Below are 19412 nucleotides of genomic sequence, written 5' to 3'. Positions count from 1 at the left end.
GAAATTCAACTATTAAATCAAATGCGAGAGCTTCCAGGGAAAATGCATTTCAGGCCTACAGAAATGGGCCAACATAAGAAAATAACATGCAGACCTTATAAAACTACACGTGGATGCACATTTTACCCAGAATTTCTAAATTAACATGTTACATGAGCACATCAAATACATAAATAATTACGAGCATCATACATACATTCTGTACGTTAATGTTCTCAGTTAAACACGCATGTATTGTAACGTCAGTTTCCTTCACTTTTTATAGAAAAATTTCCCTAACACATCACTCTTCATGTTATTACAGTACACATTCTAATGACCAACGTTAACACAACAAGATAATGAATGCACGTTCAGACTATTTGTGATTATGATGCACCCCTACAAACAAAAGAGCACAATCGCTCTCTATCACACTCGTAAGGGTATCCTGATGCTCAGCAGGTGAAAATCCCCCAGTGGTACTCCTCAAAAAGCATGGCCTTCAGCTTCTTGTAGAATTCAAAATGTGAAAAACTAGGTGGTGGTAATAAAGAACTTATAAAGCGCACAGTCCCAAAGGTATCATGGTGCTAACATCTAAGAGAGAAGATGAGATGTACAGGCAATACATATATCTCTTGATTCCTCGAAAAGCCATGGTTTTAATTCCCGTCTAAATGGTTCCAATAATGTTATTGGTTGAATAGCTACTGGAAGAGAATTGCAAATCCTAGGCGTCATACTGAAAACCTTTGCCCTCCCATTCTTCATTTTTGAAATCTAGGGAGCATAAATAAGATGGCCGTGGATGACTACAAAATCTTAGCTGGAGCATATCTCACCACACGCTTAGCAAGGAAATCCGGAGGTAGGCCATGGGGAGCCTTGAAAACTGGCCAACAAAACTTAAACTGGATATGCTGTAATATTGGCAGCCAGTAAATTTGTTTCAACAGCGGAAGAGAATGTGCTAAATGAGGGACTTTAAACAGCAGCTTGACTGCGGCATTTTGCAGTAGTTGAAGTCTCTATAAATCACATTGTAGAAATCCTAAATAGATGCTAGTGGAATAGTGAATTCTCCTGCCAATCATAGCTGCCATAATTGTTTTCATGGCTCCAAAAGAAAAGTAAGGCCTAAGCTTCCTCACTGTTCGTAGAAAGAATATCCCATTTGAAATCACAGCTAGCTTGTTTTCCTCTACGATTACTAAGCTTTTTCCCACCGTATTAAGTTTAGGAAGCAGGTTCAAATCTCTGGGCAAATAATGATCAGTCCAAGCTTCCAGGGGATCATTGAGGACAACATGTGTCTTCTCCAGATTTAATTTCAAGAAATTAGTTTTCATCCACTCACGAATAAAGCGTAATGCATCTTGAAATAAAAATAGGGCTGTCTCCACATTCTCCAGGCATAACAGAATCTTGGAGTCATCTGCATAGTTAAAAAATGTAGCATCCTCTTCTAGTTAACTCCTTTATTAAAGTCTGTGTAGAAATATTAAACAGGTGACGTGAAAGGGCTGATGCCTGGGGAACTCCACAATTGACCTTTACCTTAGGGGCTCTATAAGGCGCTATTTGTACAGCATCAGTTCTGTTACTTCTAAAAGAACTCCAAATAGAGTGGCATGGTCAGATCACTGGTGGCTTCCTTATCGAGTGGCAAGGTCAGATCATTGAAATCTCCATATAGAGTGGCAAGGTCAGATCAATGGCGACCTCCATATAGAATCGCATGGTCAGATCATTGGTGACCTCCTTATATAGTGGCATGGTCAGATCATTGGGACCTCCATATAGAGTGGGAAGGTCAGATCATTGGGGCCTCCATATAGAGTGGCAAGGTCAGATCATTGGCGAACTCCAGATAGAATGGCATACCAGATGGTCAGATCATTGGGACCTCCATATGGAGTGGGAAGGTCAGATCATTGGCGACCTCCATATAGAGTGGCAAAGTCAGATCATTGTCGACCTGTACATAGAGTGGTATGGTGAGATCATTGGTGATCCCCGTAAAGAGCGACTTCGTCAGGTCATTGGCAACCTCCAGATAGAGTGGCAAAATCAGATCATTGGGCACCTCTATATAGAATCGCATGGTCAGATCATTGGCGACCTCCATATAGAGTTGCATGGTCAGATCATTGCTGACTTCCATATAGAGTGGCATGGTCAGATCATTGGCGTCCTCAGCATACAGTGACATGCTCAAATCATTGCCGACCTCCATATAGAGTTGCATGGTCAGATCATTGCCAACCTCCATATAGAGTGGCATGGTCAGATCATTGGAGACCTCAGCATACAGTGACATGCTCAGATCATGGGTGACCTCCATAAAGTATCGCATAGTCGATCATAGGTGACCTACATGTACAGTGGCTTGGTCAGATCATAATCAGCACCTATATGAAGCGGCATGCTCAGATCATTGGCGACCTCTACATAGAATCGCATGGTCAGATCCTAGGCGAGCTCCACATAGAGTAACAAGGTCAGATCATTGGGGCCTCCATATAGAGTGACATGGTCAGATCATTGGAGGCCTCCATATAGATTGGTATGGTTAGATGATTGGCGACCTCCATGTATAATGGCTTGATTAGACCATTGGCGACTTCCATATAGAGTGGCTTGGTCAGATCATTGGCGACCTCCATATAGAGTTGCATGGTCAGATCATTGCTGACTTCCATATAGAGTGGCATGGTCAGATCATTGAAGTCCTCAGCATACAGTGACATGCTCAAATCATTGCCGACCTCCATATAGAGTTGCATGGTCAGATCATTGCCAACCTCCATATAGAGTGGCATGGTCAGATCATTGGAGACCTCAGCATACAGTGACATGCTCAGATCATGGGTGACCTCCATAAAGTATCCCATAGTCGATCATAGGTGACCTACATGTACAGTGGCTTGGTCAGATCATAATCAGCACCTATATGAAGCGGCATGCTCAGATCATTGGCGACCTCTATATAGAATCGCATGGTCAGATCCTAGGCGAGCTCCACATAGAGTAACAAGGTCAGATCATTGGAGGCCTCCATATAGAGTGACATGGTCAGATCATTGGAGGCCTCCATATAGATTGGTATGGTTAGATGATTGGCGACCTCCATGTATAATGGCTTGATTAGACCATTGGCGACTTCCATATAGAATGGCTTGGTCAGATCATTGGCGACCTCCATATAGAGTGGCATGGTCATATCATTGCCGACCTTCATATAGAGTGGCATGGTCAGATCATTGGAGAACTCAGCATACAGTGACATGATCAGATCATTGGAGACCTCAGCATACAGTGACATGATCAGATCATTGGTGTCCTCCATATAGAATGGCATAGTAAGATCATTGGCGACCTCAGCATACAGTGACATGGTCAGATCATTGGCATCCTCTGCATAGAGTGACATGGTCAGATCAATGGAGACCTCCATATAGAGTGGCATGGTCAGATCATTGGAGACCTCAGCATACAGTGACATGGTCAGATCATTGTACACTTAGCATTTCTCCTTCCCAGAAATTGTGTGATAAGTTATCTTGTTTTTATAAGACAATTTAGCATCTATTCAAGGTAGCTTCACACAGGGAAATCATCTGGCTCTTCTATTCCCTCAGCTTTCGAGACCTGGGTGGCTCAAGTACAAACTGCTGGCGGACTTCTCAACTTTTAGGAAATTTCTCTGGAAGAGAACAGAAAGGTCATTTTAAATGTGCCCCTGCCATCCTATTGGCTCCTGTCCACCCAGCATTTTGGCTGGGGCAGTGGAGACCATTATCCCTATGTTTAATAAACTATTTAATGGCACATTGGCCTAAGGGGTAGTGCGCAAGGAATGTAAACACGCATCAGTGATTCCTTGGTTTAACCTGCATTGGCAGAGCCAATCGGTCTCGCCTATGGGCGAGCTACTAACTATGTCAATCGGGTGTGGGTGTTGAACAGAAAGTTGAGTGGTGAATTGTGGATTACAGCACTTGTAAGAAAAGCAGCATGAAGTGGCCAGCACTACCTGCTTCATAGTTTTTTTTTTATTTTTGTCTGTTGTGCAGGTGAAAATTTTGCAGAGAAATAGCACATTTTGCTTCCTCGTTTGAAGTCCCAGAAGGCAGAGCTTCCCAGAGCAAACATACATAACATCTGCATAAGCCTGTTTAATTCCATCTGATACCTCCATTCAAAGAGAGAGGATGTGGTGTAACTGCCAAAGCTTTCGACTTTGGAGCTGGGGAACCAGTTTAGAGTCTGTGCTTGTTCAACATCCCTGAACCTTAGCAATTCACGTAATCTCCCCGTGCCTACACAAAATGAATGTTGCGTTGTGTAAAGCACTCCAACACCTTTGGGTCAAGTGCACTCTATATAAAAGCTGTAACAAAAACAAAAGTCAGAGTTTGGGACAAAGGTTTCTGACCTTTTGGCTCATTAGTTTTGCTGGGTTGGGGCACAGCAATGAGAGGGAGGGGGAACAAGCAAACACAGACAACAGGGAGGGAGCAAACAACAGATCCAACCACTCTATAGAGTGGCTTGAAAAAAAGAAAAAAAATAGCTCCCAAAAGCACAGGCATAACAATACAAGTACTTGTGCCATGCACAAGGAGAGTGTCACGTGCAAGAAGAGAGAAGTGCTGACTGCAGAGCTAACCTGCAGGAGCTCAGCAATTGAGAGAGAATTTGAAGTAATGTGTGGCCTCTAAGTTCACTAAGAGTAAACAACATGTCTCGCCTAGACAGCAAATTAGCTTTCCAGGTGAGACCTAAAAAGCCTACCTTGCAGGGGGAGGGGGGAGAGGGGGCTAAGATTTTGTTACACCACCAGCATCACACTTAGTACTCTGATGTCCAGAGTTATAAAGAATAGTGAACTGGAGTTGAAATAATATGGACTATGCAGTGGCAGAAGAATAAGGAGCCAGGCCAATCAGAATTGTTGGAAAGTGCGGGCCTGTGTTGTTTCAGTGGCATCTCATGTATTCCTAACATAATGATTGCACCGCCCCCAGGTTACCTGCACCAAAGAGCTGGTTACCCAAGTAACACAGAGTCTCTCCTAGCAGCCACCATGTTGATAGTCAAAGCTACCAACTACCGGGCAGGAACTGATTAGCTTGTCGGCGAATCGGTGAAGGGTGCAGCAGTTTAAAGGAATGGAGAGGACACCTTATAAGGGCCCAATTACAAGTCTGGCAGTCCAAGGATTGCCAGACTCATAGTGGCATGGTGGTTGCAGGTCAAGCCACTGCTGCCCCGGCGGTCCAACCGCCCCATTACGAGTTGGCCAGTTAGACCACCCTGGGACCGCTGGAGTAGCTGTCAGAGACTGCAATATGCTTGGTGGGACCAACGCGGTCCTTCCAAGTATATTACAGGTTTCCTCTTCTCCAAGGTTTATATGGAGGTTCTTTCTCCATGTACACCTTGGAAGAGAAGAATCAAAGGGGGCTCTACAGGGCCCCCCTGTGCCTCAACAGCATGTGGATGCACACAGGGGGGCAATACATGTGCCCCCCTGAATGCATGTACATAGGTTCCTGAATGACATGGACTTTCAAGTTCATGCCATGCAGGAATCTTGTAGTGTGGTCCCATTGCGGTGCCTTTTCGCCCAATACTTCTGACAGAAAATAGAGCTCATATACCAAAAAATAGTCCCGTCAGGGAGCCAGCCTGTGGACTCTATGTCATCCAATCTGCCAGCACAGGCAACCTCTCGGTTGCTAAAGAGTTTTCCTCCTGTGACACTAACAGATGTAGATACTCTTTTTCACATGGTCAAATCAGGTTCCCCCTAGATACCATTCTGGAAAAAGTTGTCATGTCTCTGGCCTGCCATTTCTCTTCTCTCATTCAGGGTCTTTTCAATCTCTCACTGAGAGAGGGTCATGTTCCATCAGAATCGAAAGGAGCACAGGTCATGCCTATAAGCAAGAACAACAAGGCTCCACTAGCGGACCTCTCTAATCTCCACCCCATTTCGCTCCTTCCCTTCCTGAGCAAGCTTTTGGAGAAGCACATAAATAAACATCTCTCCAACCATGTCGAACAGGCTAGTTGCCTAGACTCCTCTCAGTCATGCTTCAGACCCAAATACAGCACATAATCAGTTCTGCTTGCAGTCACGGATAACATCAGGATGGCCCTAGATAGGGGCCAATCTATGATTCTGGTGCTGTTGGACCTATCAGCCGCGTTCAACACGGTTTCACACCAGATATTGCTCAGGAGACTGCAGGCGTCTGAAATTAGAGATTCTGCTCTGCAGTGGATGACAAGTTTTCTTTCTTCTCGTTCTCAGACCGTCATCCTTGGCTTGTACTGCTCGGTGCCTATGGAATTAACCAAGGGAGTGCCCCAGGGCTCCTGTTTGAGTCCCACCTTGTTTAATATCTATGTTGCTCCCTTGGCCGACCTCCTCAGGGCATGTAGGTTCATTCCCATCTCTTACGCCGATGACACACAACTGCTTTTCCCATTTGACAAATTCACTCCAACAGTACAGGCAACCTTCTCCTCTGGTATGAGAGCTGTCTCTAACTGGGTGAAGAGTAATTTCCTCCAATGTAATGTTGGGAAGACAGAGATTCTGCTCTTTGGGGAGGCTCCCCTACTATGGACTCCGGATTGGTGGGCAGCTGACCTTGGGGTTCGCTCTGATCCTAAATCCCTGGTCAAAGATTAAGGCATTCATCTTGATCAGGCTCTTACCTTAAAGGAGCATGCCTCTCAGGCAGCCGGTTCTTGTTTTCACACAATGGGCCTACTACGCCGAGTCTTTCCTTTGCTTCCTGACTTAACACGGAAGACTGTGACTCAGGCACTTATATTAAGCCGTCTGGACCACTGAAATGACTTGTTGATTTCTGCTAATGAGGTCTCACTTAGCAGACCGCAGGTAGTCCAGAACACTGCAGCACAATTGGTCCTCAGTGCCCCTCCCAGGACTGGCTCCAGCCCTCTTCTTTGCCAGCTGAACTGGCTTCCTATACGTGAGCAGGTCAAGTTCAAAGTCTGTTGTAACATCCACAAGGCTTTATTTAACCTTGGCCCGCCTATCTCTCTGAGAAATTCACACCTTATCTGCCTTCTAGGTCCCTCTGCTTGGGATCCAAATCTCTTCTTGTGGTCCCTCGAGTCAAGAAAGCCAGACTGGGTAGGAAGGCTCTTTCCCATCTTGGTCCCCTATCCTGGAACGAACTTCCTCTGCATCTGAGACACTGTTCAGACCACCTTCAATTTAGAAAACAGCTTAAAACTACTCTTTTCCATCTGTGATGTTGCAATTCAGCCTCATGTTCTGCCTTCCGTCCAAAGCGTAGAGATACCCCTTCGGGGTTAATTCCGGCGCTATACAAACAAACAAATAAATAAATAAAGGCACTGTCCTCTTTAAAAGAGGCACTGCCACGCCGCCCACCTGCCAGACTACTTGAAAATCGTAATCTGACGGGCAAGCGGGGCGATCTTCGGCGGATCTGAGGCACTGCTGTTTGCACCGCCACACCACCGCTCCACCAAAAACTCATAATAAGGGCCATAAGTGTTACTGCCATGGCTGCCATCTCCGTCGATCCTTGTAGGGGGAGTGGTGACAGGGAGGTATTTGTTACCTTATATATTGATCTTCTAAATCCCATGGGCTGCCCTAAATTGTGAAGGCTTGCCCATGGAGCTAATGTCTGAAACACTGCCTGATTGAAGAAGCTGGAACTGCCCAAAGCCCATGTCTTTATGTCTATGCATATGAAGGGGAATATATGCATAGGGTGCAAAATGTGTGTGTGTGTCGATAACAGGCCTGCCCACTTAGCTAAAGCTTCCTGTAGCAAGACCTAAAAAAAGCAGAGAATAGTGTCCTGTAGGGGTGATGTCTGTGATGTTCTGCTAGAATGTGTGCCAACATTTCAAAACAACTGCAAATGAGCAGAAATATTCAATCAGAAAGAAACAGTACATTTTATGGTTATTGTGTTTCTATGTTAGCTACCCATTAAAATGATAGGCCTTGCAGAATGCTACACTCCTGGAGTGGTAAATAAGCTGTATGTGCATGTATTTCTCAACGGGTCGTGTTTTGTTGCAGGTCGCAGTGACATTGTTCCCAATGTGCAGTGTGAAGGTTCAGCAATTACATTGTCTCTCAACAAGTGCCTCCTGGAGAGGTTCAGGTACAGCCTCACACAGATGCATTTTGCAGATACAAACTGCACAGTCACAACTTCGCTGCTGGTGGTGGGAAATGAACGGGTGATCCAAGTTAAAGCCATTCCACAGGCAGGATGGTGTGGAAATGAGATGAAGGTAAGAGAGGACACACTCTGTGCACTATACGACAGTCAGCTAGGAAAGGTGGTGGTTGTCATATAAAAAATTACTTCATGAGCAGGAGATAAATGAGAAGGAATCCTAACTCAACTCTGGACTCCTCACAGTAGGATTCAGTATTTCACAGTCAATGACTCTTCAGCATGAATGTATGTATGTATGAATGTATGTATGTATATATATCAGTGGCTGCTCCTCCTCTAAGGCGTAGGAGCATCGCCTCACTGCCAGGAGCAGCAAAGAAAGGAAAAAATAAAATGATAATATCAGAATGGTATTATCATTCAATTTTGTCCTCCTGCTGCGGCAGTGCGTGACGGGGTGCGGAGCTGCCTGGGAGGAGTGGAATACCCTCCTGTGCCCAGTGTCTGTTTGGTCGGCCCTCTCGGGCCACCCAAAACAGTCAAGCATAATCCCCTGTTCTCCATGCAGGCTGCATGGAGAACATGCCCACCCTACAGCCCTGGCTGAGCGCCGTTTCACGGCGCTCAGACCAATCACAAGAGCGTTATGATTGGCTCAGGGGTGGGAGCCTGACTGCCTGCTTCCTGTTCCTACCTGGAGTCAGATACTGGCAGCAGGGGAGAAGACGCAGGACCCGGCGGCAGCAAGGTACGTTTTTTAATTTATTTATTTTTAAGGCCTCCCGCGAGCCCCTCCCACTCCCGCTCCTCCACCTACGAGCTGTGCCGACCTCCCTGATATATGTGTGTGTGTGTGCATGTTTGTGCGTTTGTATAAGTGTGTATATGTATGTTCATATATATGTATGCATGCATGTTCATCATACTGCTGTAGTGTGAACCTTGGCAAAATTATCTTGTCCAATGCCCCCTGCTCTTTTCTTCCATCCCATCTTCACTTTGACTGCTGTTGTTTATTTTCTTAAAAGATGTTCAATGATTTGTTTCTATAAATAAAGTTGTAATTTGACACAATGCTGAGCGTTTTATTCTTCTGAGAAAATAAAATATGAACATGAGTAGAAGTTTGTCTGATATTTTTAGCAAAAATTATATTTAATTCTATTCCTGTCATTTCTGTTTTAGATACATAATGATAAGAAGATGACTCTCTCCAATGTCCTCTATATTCCCCCTGACAATTTAAATGGGATTATAATTAGCAGCCTCCTGATGTTCACCTTCTCATGTACATACAACATGATAATGCAGACCAGCCTGCTCACAGCGCTACATCCTATTATCGGGTAGGTGTCTCTGGAAAGGGCTGAATGTAGAAATATAGCAATGAGTATTTGTCGATCTTCAGATTTTTGATGTAGATGTGTAACCCTCCTTTACTCTTCATCCAAAATTGCTGTTACTTTCCATTCTGCTCTATAATGTTTTGTCTCTTTCCATTTCTTTTTATATGAAGCATTTTCTATGGCAATGTAAGCAGTGTGCATTATGTTTAATGGCAGAATAGGGTCCTCCCAGGAGTCTACAGACAGTAGTTTCCCAAGACTGGTAGATAATAATAGTAACATTCAATATTAAAAAAGAAAATGTAAAACAAGCATTTACAATGCAAAGGTCTCGGCATTATTAAAGGTAGAACTATTGGCATTGCTCATGATTTTTTTTTAAATCATAAATAAATGGCATTGTCATTTACATTGCCAATAGCTTAATCAATTGCATATGCGAGACCTATTGCATTAGCACCCACACACAGAGTAAGTAGTAGAGAAGTAGAGTGAGTAGTTGATAGTGAGTAGGAGAGAGTTATTAGTAAAAAGAGTATTAGACAGCGAGTAGTAAAAAGTGAGAGTGAGTATTATATAGTGAGAGAGTGAGTAGTAAAGAGTCCTAGAGACACACACATTTACATGCACAGCCACACCTTTACATATAAATAGTGTATTTTTATTTTTAGTAGTAAAGAGGGAGTAGTATAGTCACTAATTATGAGTGAGTAATGTTGAGTAGTAGAGAGTGTAGCAGAGTGTGTAGTACAGTATTACAGTAAGTACAATACATTAGATGCTATTTAGTACAGTGAGTAGTAGCGAGTAGTTGATATTGAGTATTACAGTGAGTAGAGAGTGTTATGGAGTCGTATAGTAAGTATTCGAGTGAGTATTTATAATATTTGATAGTGAGTATTATAGAGTGACTATTTGAGTGAGTATTTGTGAGTAGTAGAGAGCGTAGTAAAGGGTGTGTAGTAGAGTGTGTAATAGAGCGTTATAGTGAGTACTGTAGAGTATTTATTTGTGTACTAAATTGAGTAGGGAGTATTAGAGAGTTGTTGAGTAAGTACTTTAGTAGTAGAGTGAGTAGTAGTGAGTAGTTGATATTGAGTAGTACAGTGAGTATAGAGTATTAGATATTTGTCATATAACTAGTACAGTGAGGAGTGAGAATATTAAAGAGTGAGTAGCAAAGAGAAAGTAGTAGTGTGTAGTAAGTTGTGTGTAGTAGACAGTTTTTTGTAGAGTATTAGAGTGAGTACGTTACAGCATTTTTTCTCATTAGTAAATCTATTAGGCAGTATTGTAGTTGTAGAGTAAGTAGTACAGTATTAGAGTGAGTAGTAGAGAGTTATTAGTAGAGCGTATTTGAGAGCGAGTAGTCTAGAGTGTAATATTTAGTATTAAGGAGTGTAAGAGTGAGTAGTAAAGAGTCTTAGAGTTACACACATTTACATGCACAGTCATACTCTTACATATACAAATTGTGTTTTTTTTTAGTAGTAAAGAGTGAGTAGTATATAGTGACTAATTATGAGTGAGTAATTTTCAGTAGTAGAGAGTGTAGCAGAGTATGTAGTACAGTCTTATAGTAAGTACTATACATTAGTTGCTATTTAGTAGAGTGCGTAGTAGCGAGTTGTTTATATTGAGTATTACAGTGAGTAGAGAGTGTTATGGAGTTGTATAGTAAGTATTCGAGTTAGTAGCGTTAATATTTGAGAGTGAGTAGTATAGAGTTAGTATCTGAGTGAGTATTGTGAGTTGTAGAGAGACAGAGCCACGCACACAGACAGAGCCACACACACAGACAGAGCCACACACACACACAGCCCCACACTCACATACAGACCCACACACACATACAGACCCACACGCATGCACAGCCCCACACACGGAGAGAACCATACACACACAGAGAGCCTCACACACACAGAGAGCCACACACACAGAGAGCCACACACACACAGAGCCACGCACAGCCCCCCACACACACACAGCCCCACACACACACAGCCCCACACACAGCCCCACACACACAGCCCCACACACACAGCCCCACACACACACAGCCCCACACAAACACAAACAGCCCCACACACACACAGCCCCACACACACACAGCCCCACACACAGAGAGAAACACACACACACACACAGAGCCACACACACACAGACACACACACACACACAGAGCCACACTCACACACAGAGTGCCACACACACAAAGAGCCACATGAGATAGAGTCAGAAAGTGCGAGTGGTGAAAGAAAGAGTATGCAGAGCAGGCGCGGTTCGTCCATTGGGGCATGGGGGCGTAGGCCCCCCTGCCCGAAGCCGCCCGCAGCTCCCTCGGCATTTTAGAGTTAAGACTGTGACAATCATGTCAATGGCGTCATGTTGATTGATTGACATGTTTGTACAGGCGGCAACACAAGTGCGCATGAGTGGGGACGAAGGGTGAATTTTTACCCGTGCCCACACATGCGCACTTGTGTTTTTGCGACGTTGCGCATGCCCATTAGGAGCCCTAATGGGCGTGCTGCAGGCGAGAAGGTACCTGTGCACCTGGCACCAGGATTGGCCAGGGGCGCTGTGAGCCTGTGACGTGTGGGGAGCAGAGCCCAGAGGTGGCGCGGACCGGGACCGGCAGCAATGTAAGTGTGTGTGTTTTTCTTTTATTTTAAAGTTTTTGGTGCGAGCGTGTGTGTATGCATGAATGTTTGGTGGAGAGTGTTGTGAATGGATGTGTTTGTGTGTATGCGTGTGTGAATACATTTTTTTGAGTGTTGTGTATGTGGGTCGGGGGGTTCGCCGCCGGACTGAGTGGCCTGGGGCCCGCACTTCCAAATCAGTTTGCGCACACCACTGTAAAATGTCACCAGCCGCCCCTGATGCAGAGGGAATTAAGACTAAACTAGACAGATAGGCTGCTAAGAAAAACTTTGGGGCACTGCACTTACTATTTTCACAAATTAAAGGATGGTTTTTAACATTTACTATTTGTTTTGTTACCCCACTAAAACACTTTGGTACTCTTATGGAACTCTGTGTATTGCAAGAAGTAAATAAAGTGCTTTCTCTTATACTTTTCAAATATGGCAGGTTTTCACTCGTTCAGCTGCCGCACGGAAGTGCTGCTGAACTCGTTCAAAAACACAGTTCACCTTTATAAAAAATAGTAAGGAGCAGTATCCTGAAATAGATCCTCAACCAGAAGGGCAGCAAATTTAAACCATCAGGTAAAGGCCCCGGAGCAGTTTTAGCCAGTCTGTTCTTTTTTGCTTAGTCTCTTCTGTTTCAGTCTGCCCCTATCCTCCCGCCTCTCGCCCCACCACCACCACCCGAGTCTGCCCTTGTTTTTGCACACTCCCATCATGAAGGCTACTGCATTCTTCTAAACTTCAATTACTTATAATGGACTCATGAAATGACCTCTCTGTGACTTTGCCTGGTTTCTTAACACGTACCCACTAACTAACAGCTGTAATACTACATTTACTATCATGCTTCTTGTCACACAGACTTATTCTCAAGCTGAGCAGACCCAATCCTCTCATACACTCCCTCCACAGGTCAATGATGCACATTGAGTGCAAACAGCCAACCAGGATTATATTTAGTTCCAGGATTTCTACTCCTCATTAACGCAAGGGGTGAAAGCCCTGCTGCTTCATTGTTAGATGCACATTAGCCCCACAGAGCCTGCTCCAGTTAGATTTCCTAACTGTGAGTCTACACACAGCTAGCTGGATGATATTCTAGTGGACACGGTTAAAGCGTTCGATCGCACCGTTCACATTGGAATTGTATAAGGAAGTGGTCTTGTGAATAATACCCAATCTGTCAAAATAATCCTTGGCATTCTTTTTACGTATGTGTTGTAATAAAGAGGGAGTGGCAGCGCGGCACATCTAGTCTTCCGCTATATGGCGCCCACCTTCGACTGCCTGCCACCTCACCAGGTAACGAATGGGATTCTGCAACATCAGCCGAGCTCCAGAACCAAGCAACACAACACTCGCTCTTAAAACCCCGCCTGAATCTACTATCAACGCTATTAACTCCAGACAACACAGACGAAGGCACAAATCTGCATGGCACAGAGATACAGCTGCCCTGGGCAGATATCCCGACAGGATGCAACAGCAGAACAGGGGATGGGGCGCAACGACCCTGTCAGCCTTTCAGACACACACACACACACACCTTTCATTCACAAATTAAGAGGGGGTCTGGACAAAATCAAGAGCAAAGAAGAAAACGGGAGATAAAGATACAACATCTTTTTCATTTCTGGATGATTGAAGGCGGTGTGTAACGAGCAAAAAGGGCTTGTGCAATAGCAGAACACGACTCTTCCAGAAATGTCAACCTTTCTTACGTTACGTTTTGAAAGCTCCTCCAGTTTTGCATTTTCACGCTTGCTCCTGCAAGTCTTGGTACATGATTGGGTTGCAAAACAGTGTTTGGATGCAAAAAAGGCCGCCTCAACAAATAATCAGCTGAGATGTAAAACCGCGGATCGCGCCCTAGTGGATCACGTTTTAACTTCCCTCGACTCAGCGCCTTAGAAAAGGGCAAAGTCGGTGGGCAGCGCTAGACAAACAGATCAAAGTTGTGGGTACTAAAAATGACAAAATAAGTCACACGCATGCGCTATTCCTAGATTGTGCCTTCTTCGTGCTCGGCGCTTCACAGAGGAGGACTGACCGGAGAGGTTGTGCAGTGCATAGGAGACTTCCAAAGGCAGCCAATAGCAGGCCGCATAGCTCAAGACACTGCTGCATCACAGGTTCTCTCTCCAGCAATGTCAAAGTTAGCTTCACCCCTATGTAAATGAGTACCACTGATTGCATGAAAACATATGTCTTGTACATATGGCACATCTCTGCTGCTGGAAGACCACAGTTGAGCACCAGTGCTTTAGATGAAAGCCCCTCAACATTAAACTGACATCATGGGTGTAGGAACTGTGGGGGACGTGGGGGACATGTCCCCCCCAGATTTTCGAGTGGGGAGAACACGGGTGACAACGGTGGGGGGGACGAGGGGACAAAAGAATTTCCCCTCTCCCTTCTGGTATGCACAGGGCCAATAGGCGTGAAAGCGCTACCTAATGGGCCTGTACTTGACGTGTGATTCACCTGCCTGCAGTCAAAAGAGGCCACCCGCCCTCTGCCCTTTGTTATGCTGCCGTAAGGCTTGGCCAGTCTGGGAAGGGCAGAGAAGGGAAAAAACTCTTGTCTCTTTACCGTCATTCCCAGAGAAGGCAAGGCCAGTGTCAGCTTCTCCTGCTCTGCTTCTGGTAGCTTCCCCCCCCCCCCTCTCTTCTTATTCCTCCATCTCTTTCTGTCGCTGTCTCGCTTATCTTTATGTGCGGATTTCAATAGACAGCTGTTACATACTCTCTCTTGCCTCACATTTTCTTTATTTGTTCCCCCGTGAAAAGGATCCAAAAATGAGCAGAACACTTTAGCTGGAAATGTCCGAATTTTCTAACAGGGTTCTATTCCACAGTACAACCTCGGGACGGAGAGAACAAAGTATCAAAATAAGGAAAACTAATAAATAACCAAAGAAAGCAATACAGAGTGGTCAGCAGACAGGCCAGATTGTTATTTACATCCATGCACCTTAGCGCTCCTTTACAGAGTTTTCCAGTGAAGCGCTACTTTCTTTTTATCTTCTTTCTTTGAACAACATTGTTTTCCCAGGGTGGGGAAGTGCACCATTCATAAAGGGACTGCAATACCTGGTTGAGGGGTGGACTTGAAAACGTTTAATATGAGCGTTTTCAACTGTTTTAATTATTGTAGCCTATAACATGTGTACCACAGCTCTGTGTTGAGGGATTTGGTCTTCTTTTTTAAAGCAAACTGCTTATATTTTATAATGATATAAGCAATGGACTTTAAAACGGCCCTTCCTAGTCCTGTAGTCATGTCCAAAACTTTTCAGACAAAATCACTTACTGATTTCTGAATAATGAGTTTAAAACATTTAAGGTAACCTTGTTGTTCCTGCTTACATTTCACATACTTTGCTCAGCTTTGCATTCAGTGTTTGCTTTTTACAGGGTGTTGTTACTTTTTTTCAGTCAGAATTTTACTCTTGTCCAATGCATAATTTGAATTGAGTCTCAGCACAATTGGGTTGTAGCTGAAGGCAGTGCCAGTTTAACCCAGTGCGGCAGTATGGTGTTCAGTGGGGGACAGGAATTGGCACTCTGGCCAGAGTTGCCAAATTTGGAACTGGAGCACCATTTTCAACCTTCATGACCAGTCCACCAGACCACACTCCTGACAGAGCTCATTCCGATGCTACACCTTAGAAGGCCCGATAGACCTTAGAAGCTCTGGTGTCTTAGCACCGGCAGGTGAACCCTAACGGTGGCAAGTGTGGTTAACCTTGAAGGCCTGTCCACCACAATCCATGCAGTTCATCTCCAGTCTTGCGAGCAGGCATACGAAGAAGCTCACACTAGAGCGACAGTGACTCTGTCACTGAGGTCTCAAGACCCTTGAGGCCAGTCCACCTTGTCATTGGTACCTCCATTGGACTTTTTCAGCACAAGTAGTGCAACTTAGATGGGGTTGGTAATGTTGGATTTGCATGCACATTAAACTCAGGGGGTGATTATAATGGTGGTGGGACAGGCACATCACTGCATCGTTGACAGTCCCACCACCATTGATGACTGTATTACTGCCCGCCATATTCCAATGGCGGGCGGTTCCCTGGCACTCGGAGAGACCGATCGCCACGCACACTTCTCCCTTCCATAGGGAAGGGAGAAGGCTAGGATCCTTGTGTCTTGCAGAAAGGAGAGAAAAGGGTGTATCTGCTCTTCAGGAAGGATATACAATGCAGAAAGGGCCGGAATAGCCACTCAGGCATTTCCTTTGTGGGCTGCAAGCTAATGATGCTTAATTTAAGTTGGTGTCTGCAGGTGAGGCGAACTGTATTCTTTGTTAGAGACCGGTACAATATTTAAACCATCAGAGTGTAAAACTGAACAAGAGAAAGGCATCAAGAGTTGTTGGCAGAAGGAGGAAGGAAAATATGGAAAACAGAGCATACGGAGAAAGCAAAGATGAGAAAGAACCTGGAAGAGTGAGATAATGTGGAGGGAGAGTATGTTGGTGGATAAAGGAGGCAGGAGATGAAATCAGATAGATAGCCTTGGTATTCAACAACCCAGCTCCGACACAGATTCACTCACTACCACCCTTTAATAGTGCTGCGCAAGTCTCCATACCTACTCTCTCAGAAGCATTCAATTAGCTATACAGCGCCACTCATACAAGTGCAGGTTGTCAACACTTTACATCATTCACACTACACAGAGGCAGTCAATCATAGGTGTGTAAATCTGTGTATAGGAAATGTTAAATAACACTACAGGGTGTAGGAGTCACATGTCATCCATACTTGTAGACAGTATTGTTCAAGAGTGCTTGGTCTGGATGTTGGAGAGTGGGTTAATAGTAGGGGCAAATGTATATCTGTCCCCGGCAATAAGGACACTAACTCAATATATAGCTATACCAGTCTTTGAAAATTATTCTCATGCTCAACCCTTGCTAGCTTGGCTGTTAGCAGGTATGTAAAGCATTTAAAAACACCAATTCAGTAAATAATTAAGACACAATACAATAAAAATCAAACACCAATTTATAAAATTAAAAAAAATTTTTTTCTTTAAAATGAAAAAAATCCAATGCAGGGAAACAGGAATATGACTTTTAACATTTTTTGCATGATATAGCACATAGAAACGTATATCCCCTTTTGGTACATCTGGTCATGCTGGACCTGCTCAAAGTCAAAGTTTCAGGCCGACCATGATGAAGCCCTGCAGGGGATACTCCTTGCAGTCTTTGACCGAGACACACTCCTTGCAGTAGGTCTCGGTCAAAGTTTTTACCTTCTGACTTAGAAACTTTTCTGGGGCTTTTCTTCACGGGGTCCGTCGAATCTCTCAGCCACGCCTGATTCGGTGAGGGTTCGCCAGCTTGTCTTGCAACGAACTCCCAGTCAAACTTATGGATGTCCAACCTGCGGAGCTTTCCAGCGGTACGAGCTAGGGATGCAGGCTGGCACACAGTTGATGGTGGGTGGCTTGGCTCTCATGGTTGGCCCGGTCACCTTTTCTAAGTTCAGAATTAGAAATGTTTGCAGAGCTTTTTCTTGCAGGGTCCCTCAATGCTTTTCACTAGGCCGGATTCAGTGAGGGTTCGCCAGCTTGGGTTTATGCCTATGCCCGATCAAACTCTGGAAGTCGGACCCCTGGAGCTTTTCAGCCGGAAGAACCTGGGCGGCAGGCCAACTCATGGTTGATGGTTGTCAGCTTGGCTGGCCAGAGTGAGTCGGTCCACTTATAGAGCTTTTTACCAAAGTTGCTCCAAACTTCTCCAAACCTCTGGAACTTCTTCCTGAAGTTTTCCAAAGGGTCTCAAAGTGTCCAAAACCTACTCCACGGGTCTGGAATCTCCAAGATGGTCCTTGAAATGGACTTCAGTTACCACAATCCACTTGGACAAAACCCTTTCAAATTCACTGGTAGTTCTCCAGGCTGGGGATTCTTGGTGGGCCAGGTTAGCTCTGTTAACCTTCAGCTTGCAGGGAGTCCACTCTTTAGTGCTTTAGCTCGGAATGCCAGTGTCAAGGCCCTAAATTTAATTATGTTGGCCACTGGGAGCCAATGAAGTGTTTTTAGATGTGGAGAGACATGCTCGCGAAAAGGCATTCACCTGATCAGTCTCGCAGACGTATTTTACACCATATGTAGGCTCTTAATCAGGTACTTAGGCTGACCCAGGTAAAGGCTGTTAGCATATTCCAGCCTGGATGTCACTAAGGCATGTACCAAGATTTTTCTGCACTTCTCAGGCAGCAGATGCAGACATTTCTTAAAATTTCTCAGTTTACAGAAGCAGGTAGCTGTCACCTGACGTATCTGAGATGAAAATGAGACACCCAGGTTTTTTATACAATTTGTCGGGGAGGGTGGGGGACCCATTTCTATAGACCATCAGAGATCCGGAGCTGAGGGTGGCTCTTTCCCGAAGAACAGCACCTCTGTCTTTCCGGTGTTAAGCTTGAGTTTGTTGTTGTTCATCCACAACGCAATGTCTTTCAGGCACCCTTTGAAACTCTCAAAGGCGACCTTGGTTCGCTATTTAAAAGTGAAGACCAACTGGGTGTCATCTGCATGGGAGATCTCTCTTACCCCTCCAGTTGGCTATCAGGGTGAACAATGGAGCAAGGTACAGATTAAACAGGAGAGGGCTCATCGCTGACCCCTGGGAGACTCCATACGGCGCTGTTTTGGCTAAGACAGAAATGGTTGGAGCACAACCTTCTGTGTGCAATTATCCAGGTAGGATTTTACCCAGCCAGAATGGTGCCTTCAATACCCATTTCCTGCAGTCTCTCAGACAGCAAGGTGTGGTTGACGTTGTCAAATGCCACCGAAAGATCCAGGAGCACCAACATTGCAGATGCCCCTGAATCTGACGCCTGTCTAACTAACTCAGCCACCTCCAGGAGGGCTGTCTATGTACTACATCCCAACCTGAAGCCAGATTGGGTATCGTGTAAGATGCTCTCCCTCTTGATAAAGTTGGACATTAGCTGCTGCACCCATTTTTCCAACATCTTTGCAGGTGCTGGCAGCAAAGAGATGTGCCTGCAATTGGTCATATCCCCAGAATACCCATTTGTTTTTTTCCTCAGCTGGAGGAGAGTCGCGTGTTTCCAGATATCTAAAAAGGTGCTGGATGTCAGGGAAGAGTTCCAGATACGCGTCAGAGTGTGTGACAGGGAGTGAGCCAACACATTCCAAAGTGTGGGGGGACATGGATCTTCAGGTGCCCCC

General features: G+C 44.9%; 1 protein-coding gene across 1 annotated transcript in view; it reads left to right on the top strand.

The window, feature by feature from the left end:
• Nucleotides 1-19412, top strand: part of LOC147725095 (uromodulin-like) — a 215732-nt gene that overhangs the window by 163918 nt on the left and 32402 nt on the right. The window contains exons 4-5 of the mRNA XM_086918168.1: nt 8090-8307; nt 9381-9541. Coding sequence (XP_086774294.1) covers nt 8090-8307; nt 9381-9541 — 379 coding nt within the window. The remainder of the gene's footprint in view (nt 1-8089; nt 8308-9380; nt 9542-19412) is intronic.

The sequence above is a fragment of the Lissotriton vulgaris genome, chromosome 4_1, assembly GCF_964263255.1.
Source record: "Lissotriton vulgaris chromosome 4_1, aLisVul1.2, whole genome shotgun sequence".
Taxonomy (NCBI): Eukaryota; Metazoa; Chordata; class Amphibia; order Caudata; family Salamandridae; genus Lissotriton; species Lissotriton vulgaris.
Note: the sequence above shows the minus strand (reverse complement) of the source record. Positions and strands in the feature narration are given on the sequence as shown.